The sequence below is a fragment of the Coregonus lavaretus genome, assembly GCF_964263955.1.
Source record: "Coregonus lavaretus genome assembly, chromosome: 3".
NCBI lineage: Eukaryota > Metazoa > Chordata > Actinopteri > Salmoniformes > Salmonidae > Coregonus > Coregonus lavaretus.
The window spans coordinates 8,849,408-8,873,993 of NC_139990.1; the positions used below are offsets into that span (position 1 = coordinate 8,849,408).

At 42.0% G+C, this 24,586-nt stretch overlaps 1 protein-coding gene across 1 annotated transcript in view; it reads left to right on the forward strand.

The window, feature by feature from the left end:
* The window catches only part of LOC311121083 (uncharacterized protein), a gene marked incomplete at both ends in the record, with an annotated part of 13,004 nt that extends 12,043 nt beyond the window's left edge, over positions 1–961 (forward strand). The window contains 2 exons of the mRNA XM_084157922.1: positions 3–158; positions 338–961. Of these exons, the coding sequence (XP_084014048.1) occupies positions 3–158; positions 338–961 (780 nt within the window). The remainder of the gene's footprint in view (positions 1–2; positions 159–337) is intronic.
* Between the last annotated feature and the right edge of the window lie 23,625 nt (positions 962–24,586).

Consider the following 24,586-nt stretch of genomic DNA (forward strand, 5'->3'; position numbering starts at 1 on the left):
AGAAGACGCGGATAGTGAGAGTGAAGGTGTCCGCGCAAGGTGGCTCACGGCGCGGGTTCCTGCCCTCCGTCACCAGCGTGTCCGCGGCTGAGATCCAAATGTTCTGGCTGCTAATATTTATGACCATCGTTTTCCTGGTGTGCTCCATTCCTTTAGTGGTAAGTAAAAGGCATCTATGGAAATTTCATTTAAGCTATTGTGCATGCATTATGTCTTGGGCATGAGTTTCAAATATGGACAAAGCTATGCAACACAGACCTAAATGAATAAAATATTGCTGAAAAATTGTTTGCTTTATCCACATATACTACTTTTATATATTCTCTCAATCTGACAGGTGCGCATCTTTGTAAACCAGCTGTACGGGCCTGCCTACATCTGTGCTGGAGTGAAACCGGATTACCACAGTGATCTGATGGCCATCCGCTTCGCCTCATTCAACCCTATTCTGGACCCCTGGGTCTACATCCTTTGTCGGAAGAACCTGTTGGTCAAGGGCTATGGGAGGATAAAGAAGACAGTTGGAAAAGTCAAGGCGGAGCCCGGGCGTCATTTAGGCTGTGTTGGCATTGGCAGTCAACAGTCACACCCGTCATTTGAATACAGCAATGAGACCAGTTATGTGTCATTACGCACAACCAACTACAGAAATGACTTGGAGAACCAGGTTACCACCAAAAGTAAATCGTTTACAGACTTTACCATGCGACAAGCCTGGGAATTTGACATGGCGCGGGACAACTTTCATCCGTTTAGTGTCGACCAAACTGCCGTGCTCAGCTTCCAGGCGGAACTTGCTGTGGTGTCCAAACCGGACATGATGGCGTCACTGCTCGGAGGCAGTAAGGCGCTTCCGGCGAAGTGCTCACCAGCAGGTGTCCGTAGCCATGTCAGTAAAGTGGACATAGTCACCTGTACCTTCAGCACACCTAGCTCCTGTCAGTCGGAGAAGTGCCTCTGAGCAACTGTAGGACTGTGGTATCCTCTACAAAACATGAATGTTTTCACATTGACTTTAACAGCAAACGTCTGCGACCCCAGCAAACAGGGGACGGATGTCCAGGGGACCAAGACACAACCTGTTGCCGTTCCAGGGACGTCCTAACAACTCATTTTTGTTTGCAGGGACCTTGATGTAGCCTACATGTGACAAAGACTGGCCTACTGCACACACAGGAGATTTGACCAAATGGACCCATTTGGACATTTTAAGAGACAGTTTTTTAAAATTGTAATGTGATTATATTATTATCATACCATATGGGTACAATAGGCACCTACTTGCCTTCACAACAGCATTCTCTTTATACTTTTTGAAGTCAATGTATTTAAGAATATACTTTTTACACAGTGGTCCCATTTTATAGGATCATCTTGATATATTCAGATGTCAGTCTTTGAGTGATACAAATATGTATTTTTTCTGTAAAAGGATGCTCACAAGTTACAACTCAATGCTGCAGACAGTAGCTCCTCGATCACACGGACAGCGTCATTGCAGTTTGGGACATCAGAAGTACATTCATTTCCAATGGAACGCTGCATTTGCCTTGCAGCATTGGGTTGCAGAGGCAGTTGCAGTGTGTTCTGTGTGCTGTGTGGTGCATACATTGGATGCATCTAATTGTATGCTTAGACTTGACATAAATAGGAGCAAAAGGTTATTGTTGAAATTCTCTTGCACACATATCCAGTAAAAATGTTGGATCACATAATGAAAAAGATTGACTGCAGAATATATTACGCAGCATTGATGCAATGACACTGTCGGTCTGATCGAAATGTTAATTAAATAATTGGAAGTGCTGCTTCTTTCTGTGCCATACCAGTGTGAACTAAGAGTTATCCATCCCACAGCATACTGCACAGAACAGCTCTATGTGTCTGATACTGAGATGAGTCAACTCCTTGGCTCACAGACTAAAAGGAGGAGTAAAAAGGGAACAGGGAAGAGACACAGAGACAAACAAACTGGGGTTAGCTCGCATCTGTTGATTTGACTTATTTTATTCCTCATTTGCTTTCATGAAAAGGATGATAAACATTTACATGTGTAAATAGATATACAGTGGGGAAAAAAAGTATTTAGTCAGCCACCAATTGTGCAAGTTCTCCCACTTAAAAAGATGAGAGAGGCCTGTAATTTTCATCATAGGTACACGTCAACTATGATAGACAAAATGAGAAAAAAAATTCCAGAAAATCACATTGTAGGATTTTTAATGAATTTATTTGCAAATTATGGTGGAAAATAAGTATTTGGTCACCTACAAACAAGCAAGATTTCTGGCTCTCACAGACCTGTAACTTCTTCTTTAAGAGGCTCCTCTGTCCTCCACTCGTTACCTGTATTAATGGCACCTGTTTGAACTTGTTATCAGTATAAAAGACACCTGTCCACAACCTCAAACAGTCACACTCCAAACTCCACTATAGCCAAGATCAAAGAGCTGTCAAAGGACACCAGAAACAAAATTGTAGACCTGCACCGGGCTGGGAAGACTGAATCTGCAATAGGTAAGCAGCTTGGTTTGAAGAAATCAACTGTGGGAGCAATTATTAGGAAATGGAAGACATACAAGACCACTGATAATCTCCCTCGATCTGGGGCTCCACGCAAGATCTCACCCCGTGGGGTCAAAATGATCACAAGAACGGTGAGCAAAAATCCCAGAACCACACGGGGGGACCTAGTGAATGACCTGCAGAGAGCTGGGACCAAAGTAACAAAGCCTACCATCAGTAACACACTACGCCGCCAGGGACTCAAATCCTGCAGTGCAGACATGTCCCCCTGCTTAAGCCAGTACATGTCCAGGCCCGTCTGAAGTTTGCTAGAGTGCATTTGGATGATCAAGGAGAGGATTGGGAGAATGTCATATGGTCAGATGAAACCAAAATATAACTTTTTGGTAAAAACTAAACTCGTCGTGTTTGGAGGACAAAGAATGCTGAGTTGCATCCAAAGAACACCATACCTACTGTGAAGCATGGGGGTGGAAACATCATGCTTTGGGGCTGTTTTTCTGCAAAGGGACCAGGACGACTGATCCGTGTAAAGGAAAGAATGAATGGGGCCATGTATCGTGAGATTTTGAGTGAAAACCTCCTTCCATCAGCAAGGGCATTGAAGATGAAACGTTGCTGGGTCTTTCAGCATGACAATGATCCCAAACACACCGCCCGGGCAACGAAGGAGTGGCTTCGTAAGAAGCATTTCAAGGTCCTGGAGTGGCCTAGCCAGTCTCCAGATCTCAACCCCATAGAAAATCTTTGGAGGGAGTTGAAAGTCTGTGTTGCCCAGCGACAGCCCCAAAACATCACTGCTCTAGAGGAGATCTGCATGGAGGAATGGGCCAAAATACCAGCAACAGTTTGTGAAAACCTTGTGAAGACTTACAGAAAACGTTTGACCTGTGTCATTACCAACAAAGGGTATATAATAAAGTATTGAGAAACTTTTGTTATTGACCAAATACTTATTTTCCACCATAATTTGCAAATAAATTCATAAAAAATCCTACAATATGATGAAAATTACAGGCCTCTCTCATCTTTTTAAGTGGGAGAACTTGCACAATTGGTGGCTGACTAAATACTTTTTTTCCCCACTGTATGTATACTGCTATACTGGTTGTGTACATCTTGCCTGACATCTTGCCTGACTGCCCATGTACAGTTGAAGTCGGAGGTATACATCCACCTTCGTCAAATACATTTAAACTCAGTTTTTCACAATTCCTGACATTTAATCCTTGTAAAAATTCCCTGTCTTACGTCAGTTAGGATCACCACTTTATTTTAAGAATGTGAAATGTCAGAATAATAGTAGAGAGAATGATTTATTTCCGTTTTTCTTTCTTTCATCACATTCCCAGTGGGTCAGAAGTTTACATACACTCAAATAGCATTTGGTAGCATTGCCTTTAAATTGTTTAACTTGGGTCAAACGTTTCGCGTAGTCTTCCACAACCTTCCCACAATAAGTTGGGTGAATTTTGGCCCATTCCTCCTGACAGAGCTAGTGTAACTGAGTCAGGTTAAAAAAAATAAAATAAATGCACCTTTATTTAACCAGGTAAGCCAGTTGAGAACAAGTTCTCATTTACAACTGTGACCTTGCCTCCTTGTTCGTTCACGCTTTTTCAGTTCTGCCCACAAATTTTATATAGGAGTGAGGTCAGGGCTTTGTGATGGCCACTCCAATACCTTGACTTTGTTGTACTTAAGCCATTTTGCCACAACTTTGGATGTGTGCTTGGGGTCATTGTCCATTTGGAAGACCCATTTGCGACCAAGCTTTAACTTCCTGACTGATGTCTTGAGATGTTGCTTGAAAATATCCACATATTTTTCCTCATGATGCTATTTTGTGAAGTGCACCAGTCCCTCTTGCAGCAAAGCACCCCCACAGCATGATGCTGCCACCCCCGTGCTTCACGGTTGGGATGGTGTTCTTCAGCTTGCAAGCAACCCCCTTTTTCCTCCAAACATAACGATGGTTATTATGGCCAAACAGTTCTATTTTTGTTTCATCAGACCAGAGGACATTTCTCCAAAAAGTACAATCTTTGTCCCCATGTGCAGTTGCGTAGTCTGGCTTTTTTATGGCGGTTTTGGAGCAGTGGCTTCTTTCTTCCTGAGCGGCCTTTCAGGTTATGTCGACATAGGACTCGTTTTACTGTGGATATAGATACTTTTGTACCGGTTTCCTCCAGCATCTTCACAAGGTCCTTTGCTGTTGTTCTGGGATTGATTGGCACTTTTCGCACCAAAGTACATTCATCTATGGAGACAGAACGCGTCTCCTTCCTGAGCGATATTACGGCTGCGTGGTCCCATGGTGTTTATACTTGCGTACTATTGTTTGTACAGATGAACGTGGTACCTTCAGGCGTTTGGAAATTGCTCCCAAGGATGAACCAGACTTGTGGAGGTCTACAATTTTCTTTCAGAGGTCTTGGCTGATTTCTTTAGATTTTCCCATAATGTCAAGCAAACAGGCACAGAGTTTGAAGGTAGGCCTTGAAATACATCCACAGGTACACCTCCAATTGACTCAAATGATGTCAATTAGCCTATCAGAAGCTTCTAAAGCCATGACATCATTTTCTGGAATTTTCCAAGCTGTTTAAAGGCACAGTCAACTTCTGACCCACTGGAATTGTGATACAGTGAATTATAAGTGAAATAATCTGTCTGTAAACAATTGTTGGAAAAATTACTTGTGTCATGGAAAAAGGTAGATGTCCTAACCGACTTGCCAAAACTATAGTTTGTTAACAAGAAATTTGTGGAGTGGTTGAAAAACGACTTTTAATGACTCCAACCTAAGTGTATGTAAACTTCCGACTTCAACTGCATGTCTATGAATGTGGAAGGCATGTTCGTGTGTGTGTGTGTGTGTGTGTGTTTGTCATTGTGTGTTGTCCTGTCATAACCTCAGGATGCTGTGTGTCTGTGTGATGTTCTCCTCTCTCTTGTGTTGCTCATTTTACAGGTGGATGGGCACATTAGTTCCACACACAATCCATCACTGGGCAGCCTAGCGCTCTCTCTCGCACAGACACACACGCACACACATACGCAAGCACGCACACGCACACAGACACACAGACACACACACACACACACACACACACACACCCTTGTCTTACTAATAGCCTCTTCGATGGGATTGGGGGATCAGGGACCCTTAAACCAATTACACTATCCTGCAATATTCCTCTCCCCTTGTCAGACACACACACATACATACACACACCGTTCCCCCTACCTCGGGCACACTCAGACCTGAGACAAATTGATTTGTTACCAGTGTCAGAGAGGCTGAGGTATGAGTCTAACATAGCAGCGTCCAGGCCTAAATCAATTGGAAAGCAGAGTTAGATAGAGGTAGTTATTTCGTCAATGCACACACCATCTGAGACTAGACTCTTTGGGACAGATCCACTTTAAGCAGACTGTATACAGTGGGGAAAAAAATGATTTAGTCAGCCACCAATTGTGCAAGTTCTCCCACTTAAAAAGATGAGAGAGGCCTGTAATTTTCATCATAGGTACACGTCAACTATGACAGACAAAATGAGAAAAAAATATCCAGAAAATCACATTGTAGGATTTTTAATGAATTTATTTTGAAATGATGGTGGAAAAGAAGTATTTGGTCAATAACAAAAGTTTCTCAATACTTTGTTATATACCCTTTGTTGGCAATGACAAAGGTCAAAAGTTTTTTGTAAGTCTTCACAAAGTTTTCACACAATGTTGCTGGTATTTTGGCCCATTCCTCCATGCAGATCTCCTCTAGGGCAGTGATGTTTTGGGGCTGTCGCTGGGCAACACGGACTTTCAACTCCCTCCAAAGATGTTCTATGGGGTTGAGATCTGGAGATTGGCTAGGCCACTCCAGGACCTTGAAATGCTTCTTACGAAGCCACTCCTTCATTGCCCGGGCGGTGTGTTTGGGATCATTGTCATGCTGAAAGACCCAGCCACGTTCCATCTTCAATGCCCTTGCTGATGGAAGGAGGTTTTCACTCAAAATCTCACGATACATGGCCCCATTCATTCTTTCCTTTACACGGATCAGTCGTCCTGGTCCCTTTGCAGAAAAACAGCCCCAATGCATGATGTTTCCACCCCCATGCTTCACAGTAGGTATGGTGTTCTTTGGATGCAACTCAGCATTCTTTGTCCTCCAAACACGACGAGTTGAGTTTTTACCAAAAAGTTATATTTTGGTTTCATCTGACCATATGACATTCTCCCAATCCTCTTCTGGATAATCCAAATGCACTCTAGCAATCTTCAGACGGGCCTGGACATGTACTGGCTTAAGCAGGGGGACACGTCTGACACTGCAGGATTTGAGTGTCTGGCGGCGTAGTGTGTTACTGATGGTAGGCTTTGTTACTTTGGTCCCAGCTCTCTGCAGGTCATTCACTAGGTCCCCCCGTGTGGTTCTGGGATTCTTGTGATCATTTTGACCCCACGGGGTGAGATCTTGCGTGGAGCCCCAGATCGAGGGAGATTATCAGTGGTCTTGTATGTCTTCCATTTCCTAATAATTGCTCCCACAGTTGATTTCTTCTAACCAAGCTGCTTACCTATTACAGATTCAGTCTTCCTAGCCTGGTGCAGGTCTACAATTTTGTTTTTGGTGTCCTTTGACAGCTCTTTGGTCTTGGCCATAGTGGAGTTTGGAGTGTGACTGTTTGAGGTTGTGGACAGGTGTATTTTATACTGATAACAAGTTCAAACAGGTGCCATTAATACAGGTAACGAGTGGAGGACAGAGGAGCCTCTTAAAGAAGAAGTTTCAGTTCATTGAGAGCCAGAAATCTTGCTTGTTTGTAGGTGACCAAATACCTATTTTCCACCATAATTTGCAAATAAATTCCTAAAAAATCCTACAATGTGGTTTTCTGGATTTTTTTTCTTCTCAATTTGTCTGTCATAGTTGACGTGTACCTATGATGACAATTACAGGCCTCTCTCATCTTTTTAAGTGGGAGAACTTGCACAATTGGTGGCTGACTAAATAGTTTTTTTTCCCACTGTAATTTGGTGTTTTGTTGATTCTGGTGGAAAAAGCTGTCTCAGGTGCCACTCCAGAATCTCCCATAAGTGTTCAGTTGGTTTGAGATCTGGTGATTGAGACGGCCATGGCATATGGTTTACATCATTTTCATGCCCATCAAATCATTCAGTGACCACTCGTGCCCTGTGGATGGGGGCAATGTCATCCTATGGGGGCATAGCCATTGTAGGCAAAATATTGGCCTGCCCAGCATTTTTACACATGACCCTAAGCATGATGGGATGTTAATTGCTTAATTCACTCTGGAACCAATCCTGTGTGGAAGCACCTGCTTTCAATATACTTTGTATCCCTCATTTACTCAAGTGTTTCCATTATTTTGGCAGTTACCTGTAAATGGAATAGGGTGCTATTTGGGACGCAACCTGTGTTTCTCTGGGCAGAGAGAGAGAGACAGAGAGAGAGAGAGAAAGAGAGAGAGAGAGCTTACTCCTCCACTTCCCCATCAGATCCATGTGGAACTAATCGATTACAGTCAATAAGGCAGGCGTGCTGGCTGCCCACTGGGCACAAACTGTTTAAATCAATTTACTTGGAAAATTTATTGGATTAAAAAAAAAAGTTAACAATGTAAACTTTTGTTTTGAAGGTCAAATTTCAACAACATAATTATGTCATCATGGTAACCAAATTTCAACATAGCCCAGCCTTGTGTAACATATGTTGAATTTGTGCCTTTAAAACAACGTCAGATCTTCAACTATCAGAAAATCTACAGCTACCCTTTGGTCTCCCATCCAGGGTTTTAACCAAGCCTTGCTTAGCTAGGATATTTGTCACTGATTATTACCAATGTGCTATCGTGTGAAAGATTGTTGAGAGATCTCCACTTAAAAACGAAATAGATTCACTGTTGCTATCGAAGTCAGTGCAAAGGGTAGGTTTAACAGAGCTAATGAAATGTGACCATACTTTATCATTTATATATAATCAATGATGCTTTTAGGCCTATATAGCATTTGCAAAGTCATCAACAGCTATTGTTTCTATTCAACCCAGATTTCAACTAAAAATCAACAATACAATAGGCCTAGAGTTTCAAGCTTTGGTTGATTTCACAGTTGGATTATGTGCCACTGACTTAGACTGGCTTTAATTCCAGTGTGTCTACAAATTAGTAATGTTGGATTCACATCTCCATCTCAACCAAAAATACAAGTTAAAAGAAAATAACTAAATCAAAGCAAACCTTATTTAAAGTGCATTTAAAGTTTGATTTGATTTAGTCTTACGCTTTAACTTAGATTGTTGGTTGAGAAGGAGAAATGAATCGAACATATCAATTATTAATTTGTAGACGAACTGGAATTAAAGCCAGACTAAGTCAGTGGCACATATGGAACTACCCAAGCAGCAGACCAATCTCCTTCAAATGTTGATATTTGGTTGTGTTGACAACCAAACACAATTCAGTATCACTTTTGAAATACAATAAATAGCCTATTAACTTGTCGACAAGTTAACAAATGATATGTAGGATTCACGTCTCAAACTCAACCAAAAATAAGAGTTAAATATCCCAGCCATAGATATAGCTCCTTTAAATGTTGATATTTGGAAGGGTCAACCAAACACGATTCAATATTACTTTTTCAATACAGTAAATAGCTCAAAGTGAAGTCTTCCAAACTAATGTAACATTCAACCATAAAATGAGTAACATCCATGGCCACATTGAGGTTACTGTAACTATACATTTCTTCTTATGTAAGCATATAAAGCGTGCATGTTCAAGATAGCATGCATAGGTCATCACAGGTCTGCGGAGATCTTCACAATTGCTATAATAATCTCTGCAGAATCTCCAATGGAATTGATCAATGCCTCCACATACTTTTAATGTAATCTCAACTACCATCCAGGTCATTTGGTTCTGCTATTAGATGAAGCACATTGATAACACATTAATCTGTTGTATAAATAAACTAAATATCTGACATTCTATTCCCATTTGAACTTTGCTGTGTTTTAAATGGTTGAAAGACTAAACAAAATATCTGATATTGTTTTTCCATTGGATGGTTTATCTAGCCAAATATTACCCAATTATCCACATTGAAATGATACAATGTGCCCAGTGGGTGGAGTCTCCAGAAAGAGATGGACATTAATATGAAATATGGAACAGAAATGGAGAAAATAAAACATGGGAAAGTGAGATTGTTGGGTTATTGCCTGGAGTTAGGGTTTAACCTTTGATTTCTCTATTTTTAATCTCCTTTGGCTAGAATATGAAGCTAGTAGAAACTGTGGTGCTGCTTTGGTGTGATTGTGTATAAGCTAATTAATAATCTGACTTTGTTAATACTCCACTGTTCATTATTGTAGCTGTGAATGAATAAGTGTCTATTTGAATTACATTTCTGTGTGAGTGTGTGTTTGTGTGTGTGTGTGTGTGTGTGTGTGTGTGTGTGTGCCTGCTTGCGTGCGTGCCTGCATGCATGCATGCATGTGTAAGTGTGTGGTGGTCCATGGCATGTGTGTGCGGGTGTGTGTGTTTGTTTGTTCATGCACGTGTGTTTGTACCGGTGTTCTTGCATCAGGTTAGACTCTAAGCCTAGAGAAAATCCCCTAAGGCAAATAGTTTTCTATTCCTCATAAAAACACTGCAGTGACAGAAATGAACTGCGGCAAGCAATAACCGACAGATCAATAGGAATCAACGGAGGAGAGGAAAACAGGGGGAGCGGAGGAGTGGAGAGAGAGCAGTAAAAGTCTGCTCACAGGTCAATTTTTAACCTCTAAAAAAAAACTGTCCACTGGGTAGTCAATTACTCAACAATCGCCTCTCATTATTTCTGTTTGCTTTCTTCTACCCATCTTTCTCTCCTGGTTAATAAAAGGAAGTCAGGGAATCATTATATCTACAGTGGGGGAAAAAAAAGTATTTAGTCAGCCACCAATTGTACAAGCTCTCCCACTTAAAAAGAGGAGAGAGGCCTGTAATTTTCATCATAGGTACACGTCAACTATAACAGACAAAATGAGAAAAAAAAAATCCAGAAAATCACATTCTAGGATTTTTAATGAATTTATTTGCAAATTATGGTGGAAAATAGGTATTTGGTCACCTACACACAAGCAAGATATCTGGCTCTCACAGACCTGTAACTTCTTCTTTAAGAGGCTCCTCTGTCCTCCACTCGTTACCTGTATTAATGGCACCTGTTTGAACTTGTTATCAGTATAAAAGACACCTGTCCACAACCTCAAACAGTCACACTCCAAACTCCACTATGGCCAAGACCAAAGAGCTGTCAAAGGACACCGGAAACAAAATTGTAGACCTGCACCAGGCTGGGAAGACTGAATCTGCAATAGGTAAGCAGCTTGGTTTGAAGAAATCAACTGTGGGAGCAATTATTAGGAAATGGAAGATATACAAGACCACTGATAATCTCCCTCGATCTGGGGCTCCACGCAAGATCTCACCCCGTGGGGTCAAAATGATCACAAGAACGGTGAGCAAAAATCCCAGAACCACACGGGGGGACCTAGTGAATGACCTGCAGAGAGCTGGGACCAAAGTAACAAAGCCTACCATCAGTAACACACTACGCCGCCAGGGACTCAAATCCTGCAGTGCCAGACGTGTCCCCCTACTTAAGCCAGTACATGTCCAGGCCCGTCTGAAGTTTGCTAGAGTGCATTTGGTTGATCCAGAAGAGGATTGGGAGAATGTCATATGGTCAGATGAAACCAAAATATAACTTTTTGGTAAAAACTCAACTCGTCGTGTTTGGAGGACAAATAATGCTGAGTTGCATCCAAAGAACACCATACCTACTGTGAAGCATGGGGGTGGAACCATCATGCTTTGGGGCTGTTTTCCTGCAAAGGGACCAGGACGACTGATCCGTGTAAAGGAAAGAATGAATGGGGCCATGTATCGTGAGATTTTGAGTGAAAACCTCCTTCCATCAGCAAGGGCATTGAAGATGAAACGTGGCTGGGTCTTTCAGCATGACAATGATCCCAAACACACCGCCCGGGCAACGAAGGAGTGGCTTCGTAAGAAGCATTTCAAGGTCCTGGAGTGGCCTAGCCAGTCTCCAGATCTCAACCCCATAGAGAATCTTTGGAGGGAGTTGAAAGTCTGTGTTGCCCAGCGACAGCCCCAAAACATCACTGCTCTAGAGGAGATCTGCATGGAGGAATGGGCCAAAATACCAGCAACAGTGTGTGAAAACAACGTGAAGACTTACAGAAAACGTTTGACCTGTTTCATTGCCAACAAAGGGTATATTACAAAGTATTGAGAAACTTTTGTTATTGACCAAATACTTATTTTCCACCATAATTTGCAAATAAATTAATAAAAAATCCTACAATGTGATTTTCTGTATTTTTTTTCTCATTTTATCTGTCATAGTTGACGTGTACCTATGATGAAAATTACAGGCCTCTCTCATCTTTTTAAGTGGGAGAACTTGCACAATTGGTGGCTGACTAAATACTTTTTTTCCCCACTGTAGGTTTTATTTACAATGGTGTTTGATCTTCAATGGTAGCCCTTTTATTGTGGCAACAGGTCACAAATATTTCTGCTGTGATTGCACACTGTGGTATTTCACCCAATAGAAATGGGAGTTTATAAAAATTTGATTCGTTTTCTAACTCTTTGTGGTTCTGTGTAATCTGAGGGAAATATGTGTCTCTAATATGGTCATACATTTGGCAGGATGTTAAGAAGTGCAGCTCAGTTTCCACCTCATTTTGTGGGCAGTGTGCACATAGCCTGTCTTCTCTTGAGAGCCAGGTCTGCCTTCGGCGGCCTTTCTCAATAGCAATGCTATGCTCATTGAGTCTGTACATAGTCAAAGATGTCCTTAATTTTGGGTCAGTCACAGTGGTCAGGTATTCTGCCGCTGTATACTCTCTGTTTAGGGCCAAAAAGCAATCTAGTTTTCTCTTTTGTTGTTGTGTCTGGATGGATTTTGTATTCGTGGTCCTAGCAACTGGACCTTTTTTGGAACACAATTATTTTTGTGTTACTGAGATTTACTGTCAGGGCCCAGGTCTGACAGAATTTGTGCATAAGATATAGGTGCTGCTTGTGGCCCTCCTTGGTTGGGGACAGAAGCACCATATCATCAGCAAACAGTAGACATTTGACCTCAGATTCTAGTAGGGTGAGGCCAGGTGCTGCAGACTGTTCTAGTGCCCTCGCCAATTCGTTGATATAAATGTTGAAGAGGGTGGGGCTTAAGCTGCATCCCTGTCTCACCTCCCGGCCCTGTGGAAAGAAATGTGTGTGTTTTTGCCAATTGTAACAGCACACTTGTTGCTTGTTTATATGGATTTGATAATGTCGTATGTTTTCCCCCCAACACCACTTTCCATCAATTTGTATAGCAGGCCCTCATTCCAAATTGAGTCGAAAGCTTTTTTGAAATCAACAAAGCTGTCACGGAATCAGCCGAGGCTGCTCCTCCTCCTTGCTCGGGCAGGTTTCGGCATTCGTCGTCCCCAGAGTACTAGCTGCCACCGATCTATGTTTCGGTGTTTGACTTGTTTTGTCCTGATTGTGTACACCTGTTCCCCATTATGTTGTATTGTTTCCCCTATTTAACCCTCTGTCGTGCATTGTGTGTTGTGGGTTATTGTATTCGTCTTCGGCAGTGTTAGTGTGCGGGTTGTTTTCCTCCTTGTATGGAGATGTTATTCTTCTCTGGTTACTGTAAAGTAAAGTACGTTTCCAGTAAGCTCTGTGTCCTGCGTTTGACTTCGCCTACCACATTTCACCGTCGCCTTCTGACAAAAGCATGAGAAGACTTTGCCTTTGTTTTGGTTTGTTTGTTTGTCAATTAGGGTGTGCAGGGTGAATACGTGGTCTGTCGTACGGTAATTTGGTAAAAAGCCAATTTGACATTTGATCAGTACATTGTTTTCGCTGAGGAAATGTAAGAGTCTGCTGTTAATGATAATGAAGAGGATTTTCCCAAGGTTGCTGTTGACGCATATCCCACGGTAGTTATTGGGGTCAAATTTGTCTCCACTTTTGTGGATGGGGTGATCAGCCCTTGGTTCCAAATATTAAGGAATATGCCAGAGCTGTGGATGATGTTAAAGAGTTTAAGTATAGCCAATTGGAATTTATGGTCTGTATATTTTATCATTTCATTGAGGATACCATCAACCCCAAAGGCCTTTTTGGGTTGGAGGGTTTGTATTTTGTCCAGTAATTAATTCAATGTAATTTGAGAATCCAGTGGGCTCTGGTAGTCTTTAATAGTTGATTCTAAGATTTTTATTCGATCATGTACAGTTGAAGTCGAAGTTTACATACACCTTAGCCAAATACATTTAAATGACTAAAATGTAAATTTAATCCTAGTAAAAATGAGCTGTTTTAGGTCAGTTAGGATTACCACTTTATTTTAAGAATGTGAAATGTCAGAATAATAGTAGAGAGAATGATTTCTTTCAGCTTTTATTTCTTTCATCACATTCCCAGTGGGTCAGAAGTTTACATACACTCAATTAGTATTTGGTAGCATTGCCTTTAAATTGTTTAACTTGGGTCAAACGTTTCGGGTAGCCTTCCACAAGCTTCGCACAATAAGTTGGGTGAATTTTGGCCCATTCCTCCTGACAGAGCTAGTGTAACTGAGTCAGGTTTAAAAAAATATATATATTTCACGTTTATTTAACCAGGTAAGCCAGTTGAGAACAAGTTCTCATTTACAACTGTGACCTTGCCTCCTTGTTCGTTCACGCTTTTTCAGTTCTGCCCACACATTTTATATAGGATTGAGGTCAGGGCTTTGTGATGGCCACTCCAATACCTTGACTTTGTTGTACTTAAGCCATTTTGCCACAACTTTGGATGTGTGCTTGGGGTCATTGTCCATTTGGAAGACCCATTTGCGACCAAGCTTTAACTTCCTGACTTGAGATGTTGCTTCAATATATCCACATAATTTTCCTTCCTGATGATGCCATCTATTTTGTGAAGTGCACCAGTCCCTCCTGCAGCAAAGCACCCCCACAGCATGATGCTGCCACCCCCATGCTTCACGGTTGGGATGGTGTTCTTCAGCTTGCAAGCCACCACCCTTTTCCTCCAAACATAACGATGGTCATTATGGCCAAACTGTTCTATTTGTGTTTCATCAGACCAGAGGACATTTCTCCAAAAAGTATGATCTTTGTCCCCATGTGCAGTTACAAAACGTAGTCTGGCTTTTTTATGGCGGTTTTGGAGCAGGGGCTTCTTCCTTGCTGAGCGGCCTTTCAGGTTACGTCGATATAGGACTCGTTTTACTGTGGATATAGATACTTTTGTACCGGTTTCCTCCAGCATCTTCACAAGGTCCTTTGCTGTTGTTCTGGGATTGATTGGCACTTTCGCACCAAAGTACGTTCATCTCTAGGAGACAGAACACGCGTTCTTCCTGAGCGGTATGACGGCTGCGTGGACCCATGGTGTTTATACTTGCGTACTATTGTTTGTACAGATGAACGTCGTACCTTAAGGCGTTTGGAAATTGCTCCCAAGGATGACCCAGACTTGTGGAGGTCTACCATTTGTTTTCTGAGGTCTTGGCTGATTTCTTTAGATTTTCCCATGATGTCAAGCAAACAGGCACAGAGTTTGAAGGTAGGCCTTGAAATACATCCACAGGTATACCTCCAATTGATTCAAATGATGTCAATTATCCTATCAGAAGCTTCTAAAGTTATGACATCATTTTCTGGAATTTTCCAAGCTGTTTAAAGGCACAGTCAACTTAGTGTATGTAAACTTCTGAACCACTGGAATTGTGATACAGTGAATTATAAGTGAAATAATCTGTCTGTAAACAATTGTTGGAAAAATTACTTGTGTCATGCACAAAGTAGATGTCCTAACCAACTTGCCAAAACGATAGTTTGTTAACAAGAAATTTGTGGAGTGGTTGAAAAACAAGTTTTAATGACTTCAACCTAAGTGTATGTAAACTTCCGACTTCAACTGTATATGTTTTTGCTGTTTGTTCTTTGTTATAGGGCCAAAGAGATTGGAGAAGTGGTTTATCCATACATCTCTGTTTTGGATAGATAACTTTTCGGGTTGTTGTTTGTTTAGAGTTTTCCAATTTTCCCAGAAGTGGTTAGATTCTGTGGATTATTCAGTTACATTGAGCTGATTTCTGACGTGCTGTTCAATCTTTTTCCATAGTGTAATTCTGTGTTGTTTTAGTGATTCACCATGGTGAAGGCGTAGGCTCAGGTTTTCTGGATATCTATGTTTTTGGTTGGATAGGTTTCTAAATTTCTTAGGTTTTTGCATTCTTCATGAAACCATTTGTCATTGTTGTTAATTTTCTTAGGTTGTCTGTTTGACATTTTTAGATTTGATAGGGAAGCTGATAGGTCAAATATACTGTTTAGTTGTTCTATTTCAAGTTTACACCTTCACTATTACAGAGAAACATTTTGTCCAGGAATTTGTTTAGAAGGCATTTAATTTGTTGTTGCCTAATAGTTTTTTGGTAGATTTCCACACTACTTTCCTTCCATCTATAGAATTTCTTAATATTATTCAGTTCCTTTGGCTTTGATACCTTATGGTTGAGCATGGCTCTGTTCAAGTAGAGTTATATTTTGTTGTGAACTGATATGGATGTCAGTGGACTGACTATGAACGCTCTAAGAGACTCTGGGTTGAGGTCACTGATAAAGTAGTCTACAGTACTACTGCCAAGACATGAGCTATATGTGTACCTACCGTAGGAGTCCCCTCGAAGCCTACCATTGACTATGTACAGTGGCTTGCGAAAGTATTCACCACCCTTGGCATTTTTCCTATTTTGTTGCCTTACAACCTGGAATTAAAATAGATTTTGGGGGGGTTTGTATCATTTGATTTACACAACATGCCTACAACTTTGAAGATGCAAAATGTTTTTTTATTGTGAAACAAACAAGAAATCCATTTTAAAAAACAGAACACTTGAGCGTGCATAACTATTCACCACCCCAGGGTCAATACTTTGTAGAGCCCACTTTTGCAGCAATTACAGCTGCAAGTGTCTTGGGGGTATGTCTCTATAAGCTTGGCATTTCTAGCCACTGGAATCTTTTCCCATTCTTCAAGGAAAAACTGCTCCAGCTCCTTCAAGTTGGATGGGTTCCACTGGTGTAAAGCAATTTTTAAGTCATACCACAGATTCTCAATTAAATTGAGGTCTGGGCTTTCACTAGGCCATTCCAAGACATTTAAATGTTTCCCCTTAAACCACTCGAGTGTTGCTTTAGCAGTATGCTTAGGGTCATTGTCCTGCTGGAAGGTGAACCACCGTCCTAGTCTCAAATCTCTGGAAGACTGAAACAGCTTTCCCTTAAGAATATCCCTGTATTGAGCGCCATCCATCATTCCTTCAATTCTGACCAGTTTCCCAGTCCCTGCCGATGAAAAATATCCCCACAGCATGATGCTGCCAACACCATGCTTCACTGTGGGGATGGTGTTCTCGGGATAATTAGAGGTGTTGGGTTTGCGCCAGACATAGCGTTTTCCTTGATGGCCAAAAAGCTAAATTTGAGTCTCATCTGACCAGAGGACCTTCTTCCATATGTTTGGGGAGTCTCCCACTTGGCTTTTGGCGAACACCAAATGTGTTTGCTTATTTTTTTCTTTAAGCAATGGCTTTTTTCTGGCCACTCTTCCGTAAAGCCCAGGTCTGTGGAGTGTACGGCTTAAAGTGGTCCTATGGACAGATACTCCATTCTCCGCTGTGGAACTTTGCAGCTCCTTCAGGGTTATCTTTGGTCTCTTTATTGCCTCTGATTAATACCCTCCTGGCCTGGTCTGTCAGTTTTGGTGGGCGGCCCTCTCTTGGCAGGTGTGTTGTGGTGCCATAATCTTTGCATTTTTTTATAATGGATTTAATGGTGCTCCATGGGATGTTCAAAGTTTCTGATATTTTTTTTATAACCCAACCCTGATCTTTACTTCTCCACAACTTTGTCCCTGACCTGTTTGGAGAGCTCCTTTATCTTCATGGTGCCACTTTCTTGGTGCTGCCCCTTGCTTAGTGGTGTTGCAGACTCTGGGGCCTTTCAGATCAGGTGTATATATGCTGAGATCATGTGACACTTAGATTGTACACAGGTTGACTTTTTTTAACTGATTATGTGACTTCTGAAGGTAATTGTTTGCACCAGATCTTATTTAGGGGCTTCATAGCAAAGGGAATGAATACATATGCACACACCACTTTTCTGTTATTTAGTTTTTAGAATTTCTTGACACAAGTTATTTTTTTCTTTTAACTTCACCAATTTGGACTATTTTGTGTATGTCCATTACAAGAAATCCAAATAAAAATCCATTTAAATTACAGGTTGTAATGCAAGAAAATAGGATAAACGCCAAGGAGGATGAATACTTTTGCAAGGCACTGTACATACCCAGCGTCCGACAGAGCTGCAGGGGTTGTGACCCATTTTTGGTTATGTTGTCGTTGTTGTGTCTAGGGAGGTAAATGGGTCCTCTGTAGCTCAGCTGGTAGAGCACGGCGCTTGTAATGCCAGGGTAGTGGGTTCGATCCCCGGGACCACCCAAACACAAAAAAGTATGCACGCATGACTGTAAGTCGCTTTGGATAAAAGCGTCTGCTAAATGGCAAATATATTATTATTATTTTGGGGAGGGAATGCTGTCACCTCCAGGTAGGAGTTTGTCCCTCTTTCTCTCTCATTGCCAGCCCCAGAATGTGTGGCTGCTCACATTCAGGCTGTATCCAGGCCTCACTCTCATTCACTCTGCCCTGTAAAGCCAATGCCAGCTCATCCTAGTCCTCTTTCCCTCTTCTGTTTCATCCCCTCCTCCATTTCATCAGTGTTTATCTCTAATTCTAACTTGAGAGTGTGAGAGCTTGTTGGACTATTTACCCCTTGCCTTTCTATCATCTTGCTCTTTTTCACTCTGCAGATCATTCTCGCCAACAGTGCATCTACTCTCTCTTGCACCAACTCTCTCTCTTCTTCTCTCACTTCACCCTCCTTCTCTCTCTCTCTCTCTCTCTCTCTCTCTCTCTCTCTCTCTCTCTCTCTCTCTAGTGCTCCCCCTCTCTTTCGGGTCTTTCTCCCCTACCCCCCCCCCCGTCTCTCTGCTACTCTGTATTAATAATTGACTGGGTGTGAAGATCTTCCTGCCTGAACATTCCCCTTCATTAATCCCAATATGTACTGCGCTGGGGATCTGACAGGATTCATTTTCAGGCCCCGCCACACTCACATGCTCCGATCTCCTCTCAGCCCTCCATCCCCTGGCTCCCTCCTCCTCCTCCTCCTCCTCCTCCACAGGCCCCGACACACTCACAAACTCCGATCTGCTCTCACCCCTCCATCCCCTCCCTCTCTCCCTCTTTCCTCCACAGGCCCCTACACACTCAAACACTCACTCTCCTTTTACCCCTCTTTCCCCTCCATTCAATTTCATTGAAATTATGTTGAAGCAACGTTGATTTAACCAGTGTGTGTCCAGTTGGGACAGCCCTCTGCAGCCTTCTCCCTCCTTCTCCCTCTCACCAGCTGACAGCCCTCTGCAGCCCTCTCCCTCCTTCTCCCTCTCACCAGCTGACAGCCCTCTGCAGCCCTCTCCCTCCTTCTCCCTCTCACCAGCTGACAGCCCTCTGCAGCCCTCTCTCACCAGCTGACAGCCCTCTGCAGCCCTCTCCCTCCTTCTCCCTCTCACCAGCTGACAGGCATCTGCAGCCCTCTGCCTCCTCCCTCTCACCAGCTGACAGCCCTCTGCAGCCCTCTCCCTCCTTCTCCCTCTCACCAGCTGACAGCCCTCTGCAGCCCTCTCCCTCCTTCTCCCTCTCACCAGCTGACAGCCCTCTGCAGCCCTCTCTCACCAGCTGACAGCCCTCTGCAGCCCTCTCCCTCCTTCTCCCTCTCACCAGCTGACAGGCATCTGCAGCCCTCTGCCTCCTCCCTCTCACCAGCTGACAGCCCTCTGCAGCCCTCTCCCTCCTTCTCCCTCTCACCAGCTGACAGCCCTCTACAGCCCTCTCCCTCCTTCTCCCTCTCAGTAGCTGACAGCCCTCTGCTGCCCTCTCCCTCCTTCTCCATCCTTCCTTCCCCCCATTTCAACATTACTCCATGTCCATCTTCTTCCCCCTCTTCACATCAAAATCTGTCTTTGTTTTCTGAATGCTGAATGTGTGGGATCAAGACCCATGAGAGGTCCTCTTCTGTAAAACATTTTTATTAGCTTAATTTCTTTGATATGGTCACAAAATAATTTAGGGGATCACAATGACCAGGAGTTGGATGACCAGGGGACACAAACTGCTCTCCCTCCTCTGGTCTCCCTACCATTTCAATCAGATTACAGTTTTTTTTGATTGCTTAAGCACGATTTACAAAACAGGGCCCGTGTTTTCAAAACACTACACACAATTAGCACAACCACACACCCAATTAGCAAAACACTACAGATCCTTTGCAAAATTAAACACTCTTGTAAAAACTATACACTTCTTTTTAAAAACCACACTTTGTTACCATATGAAACACACACGTTTCACATTACTATACTCTGTTTGCACGAGTTACACTCTGCTGTGATAAACCAAAAACACTTTTAGCACTTCTACTTCCCTATGATTAGAGTAGGCTACTATCAACAAAGTACAAATATAATGTAAATTCACCAAACACTACACAAGACCAATGTTGCAGACTGAAGAAACTCATTTATTTCTCAACACGCCCAAAATGTTGACATGGAGATTCATAATACTGTAACCAAACGTCACTTTACGTATTGTAAGTTCAAAAAATTTTTAAAAAAATAACTAGACATTGTCTCTTCGCCTAGCTGGATCTGGCCAGAGAATTTCATCAACATCGCAGGCAATGTTGTCATTAGCAAGACACCTTGGAAAGAAACGTCTTGAATGACGAATCCATCCTTGCATTGCTGCTACCTCCATCTGGTCACAGGCCTCCTCCATGGCTTGAATGAGGGGTACCTCAGCCTGGAGACGGAGATCATATACCTTCCACCGCCATGCCGAGAAAAACTCTTCTATAGGGTTGAGGAATGGAGAGTATGGTGGAAGATATAGGACGGTGAAATGTGGATGTTGCTGAAACCAGTTCTGAACCAGAGCAGAGCGGTGGAAAGACACATTGTCCCAGACAACAATGTATTGCATATGATCGATTTGATTTGTTGCTGTTATGCTGTGCAATTGGTCCAAGAATGTAAGTATGAGTGCTGTGTTGTAAGGGCCCATATGGGCATGGCGGTGGAGGACCCCATTCTGTGTAATGGCTGCACAGAGTGTTATATTACCCCCACGTTGCCCTGGGACATTGACTATAGCCCTGTGGCCAATGATGTTTCTTCCCCTCCTTCGTGTTCTCGTCAGGTTGAACCCAGCCTCATCTACGTAAATGAACTCATGCTGGATCTCCTCTCCATCCATTCGTACAACTCTCTGAAAAACAGTGTCAGGCAAAATTGTGTAGTTCAGTGTAGATCTAGTATACATATTACAGTACAGTAAAAGATTATGAGACAGTATGCAAGATCACACTGCTAAAGTGAATACATACCTCTGCATAATCATGCCGCAGTCGTTTCACCCTTTCGGAATTGCGCTCGAAAGGCACTCGATAAATTTGCTTCATTTGAATATGTTTTTTTTTTAGGATGCGTGCCAGTGTTGATGTTGAGACCTGATGGATATCGTTGAAAATGGCGTGGTTATTGACAATGTTAGCTTGGAGCTGCTTGAGTGTTATAGCATTGTTGGCCAAAACCATGTTTACTATCTCCCTCTCTTGCTGTTCTGTGAACATAGGAGGCCTTCCCCCTTGTCGTCCCTGACCCTCAATCCTATGTAGAAAAAAAAACAGTATACAATAGTACAGTAATTTCACAGGAAAAGGTAACAGAAGTGCTGATAGTGCATAGAATATAGTACTGTAAGCAGTTACTGAAACCGTGCAGATGTTTTTGATATGATGATATTTTTACAATACCTATTTTCCAGTCGAAATGTTCTCATCACACTTGCCACTGTATATCGGCTTAGATTTGGCTGTACTCGCAGTCCAGCCTCCCTCAGCGTCAGGCCGTGGTTGACAATGTGGTCAACCAGTGTTGCGCGGATCTCATTTGTCAGATTCGGTCCTCTTTGAGCACCTTCTTGTCTTCCTCTTCCTCTTCCTCTTCCTCCCCTTCCTCCTCCTCCTCGTCCTCCTCCTCGTCCTCCTCGTTCTCCTCGTCCTCCTCCTCCTCCTCGTCTTACTCTTTCTCTGACTCTTTCCATTGTGCTTGAAGACCGATGAAAACACCTGCTGCTTTTTATAGTGCTTATACACCTGATTGGTGTGTCTACAATTAAGCAAACGAGTGTTTGCACACCTGATGACTGTGTTGAACCAATTGGTTGGACGGTGTGGTAATTTGACAGTCAGTGCTTTGGTATTGCAAGGACGTGACTTCATGATAGATTTTTGTGTGTAATGTATGTTAACTGTGTTTAGTGTTTTGCAAATCACTGTGTGTAGAGTTTTGCAACAAGTGTAAGGTTGACAATGTGCTTATAGTTGTGCAAATATGGGCTGATGTTTTGCTTCTTGAGTGTAAGGTTTTGCTAATAGTGTACTACTTTTAATTTTAGTGTGTAAGCAATCCAAAAAAACTGTAAAGGTTCTGTGAGTACAGTCCAGACCAGCCAACCAGCCCAGTCGGCTCCCCTATAACCAGGAAGTTAGTCCAGACCAGCCAACCAGCCCAGTTGGCTCCCCTATAACCAGGAAGTTAGTTCATCTATAACCAGGAAAGGGAGTAGGAAATATTCAGGAAGTAACTTATAGAGCTAAGGTCCAGTATATCACACAAATACTCAGTTCAGCAAATGGTGTCCAGTCAACCACGTTTTTAAGTGTAAGTTTTGAAAAGTTTTGAAAAGTGTTGAAAAATCCACCAAATTATTTCAGAACATCTCTAGAGGACAGCAAGCGGGCAAAGCTGCTTGAAGCTGGGTAAGTAATTTTTTTGTGACCGAAACAAAACATTAAACCAAAGGTTATTATACAGCCTAATATCCATACGGTCCATACGTTTCCATCAGTAGGTGGTATATGCATATTATTATAATAATTTCATAGATCTCACATATGTTAATGACAGGTCAGGGTCAATTACTCAATGTCCATGTTAATAGTAAATAGCGATTATTCATTTAAACATCCCACTAGCTGCATATTAAATGAAGTACTTTGCCCTCTTGACACGGCAAAGGGAAACATACAATGTCATTCCTTTGCATTGAATTGAAAATATGCATGAATTGAAGTCCACACTGAATGTGTAGGATGTATTCAATTACTCTTGAAGAGGGTGCTCTATATATCACTTGAATCCAACTTCTGATTACAGCGAAATACAAAAACATGCTTCAAAACACTTAAAGAGCCTTTTCATCAACTTCCATTTTGCTCCAAGAGTGGCTTTGTATTTCTAGCACAAACATGACATGGCACTCACTGCAAGTCACTGCCTGCTTCAGTTTGACGATGGATAGGACTGAAGGCTGAGTTTCACACATGCTTGTGACATGACGTGACTTACTTTAATGTATGACTGTTATTTATCGAATCACCTAACTGTTTAATTGTCACTCGATTAAATTAATCGTGTAACAATTAACTCATTAGGAATTTGGGGCACCACGGAAGAAGTTGTTTAACGAGTTATCATCTCCTGAATTAAACTCTTAGAATATATATATGTTATACATCGATAACAGTCACTTATTTAAATAATTCTCTCTTATCAGTCTCATTCTGAACGCTGCATAATCCTTGAACCTGCAAGAACCCTAACCTTATTGATGAATAAGCAATACACAAATTGGCTTAATTATTTATTTAGTAACTAACTAAATAATAACACAATACAAACACACACACACACATAGGTTATTGATTACTAACGTAATACAATAAAAACAGGTCCCTAGTGGACTGGACTAACAATAGCATGAATCCTTGGGTAGAAGGAGGGTCAGAGTGGAAGGGACAGAGATTCAAACTATCGTGGTTACTTTGGAAACTACACTCACAGAAATACAAACGCTTAAAACCCCACTAAACGCTCATTCGGATTAGAAATGCAACATGTATTTACGTGTAGCTGTCCTCGATAGTTGAGTTGATGATGTAGGACTCTGGTTTGCCCACCAGAGATCCCAATGTCCTTGGTAGGGTTTCTGGTAGTAGTAGTGGTTAGAATGGATACTTCAGATGTACCTGCGGTTGTCTAATTTTTATTTTTATTTTTTATTTTCATTGTATTTATTTCACCTTTATTTAACCAGGTAAACCAGTTGAGAACAAGTTCTCATTTACAACTGTGACCTGGCCAAGATAAAGCAAAGCAGTGCGATAAAAAACAACAACACAGAGTTACATATGGGGTAAACAAAACATAAAGTCAAAAATACAACAGAAAATATATTTACAGTGTGTGCAAATGTAGCAAGTTATGGAGGTAAGGCAATAAATAGGCCACAGTGCAAAATAATTACAATTTAGTATTAACACTGGAATGATAGATGTGCAGAGATGATGTGCAAATAGAGATACTGGGGTGCAAATGAGCAAAATAAATAACAATATGGGGATGAGGTAGTTGGGTGGGCTATGTCAGATGGGCTGTGTACAGGTGCAGTGATTGGTAAGCTGCTCTGACAACTGATGCTTAAAGTTAATGAGGGAGATAAGAGTCTCCAGCTTCAGAGATTTTTGCAGTTCGTTCCAGTCATTGGCAGCAGAGAACTGGAAGGAATTACATTTACATTTTAGTCATTTAGTAGACGCTCTTATCCAGAGCGACTTACAGGAGCAATCAGGGTTAAGTGCCTTGCTCAAGGGCACATCGACAGATTTTTCACCTAGTCGGCTTGGGGATTAGAACCAGCGACCTTTCGGTTACTGGCACAACGCTCTTAACCACTAAGCTACCTG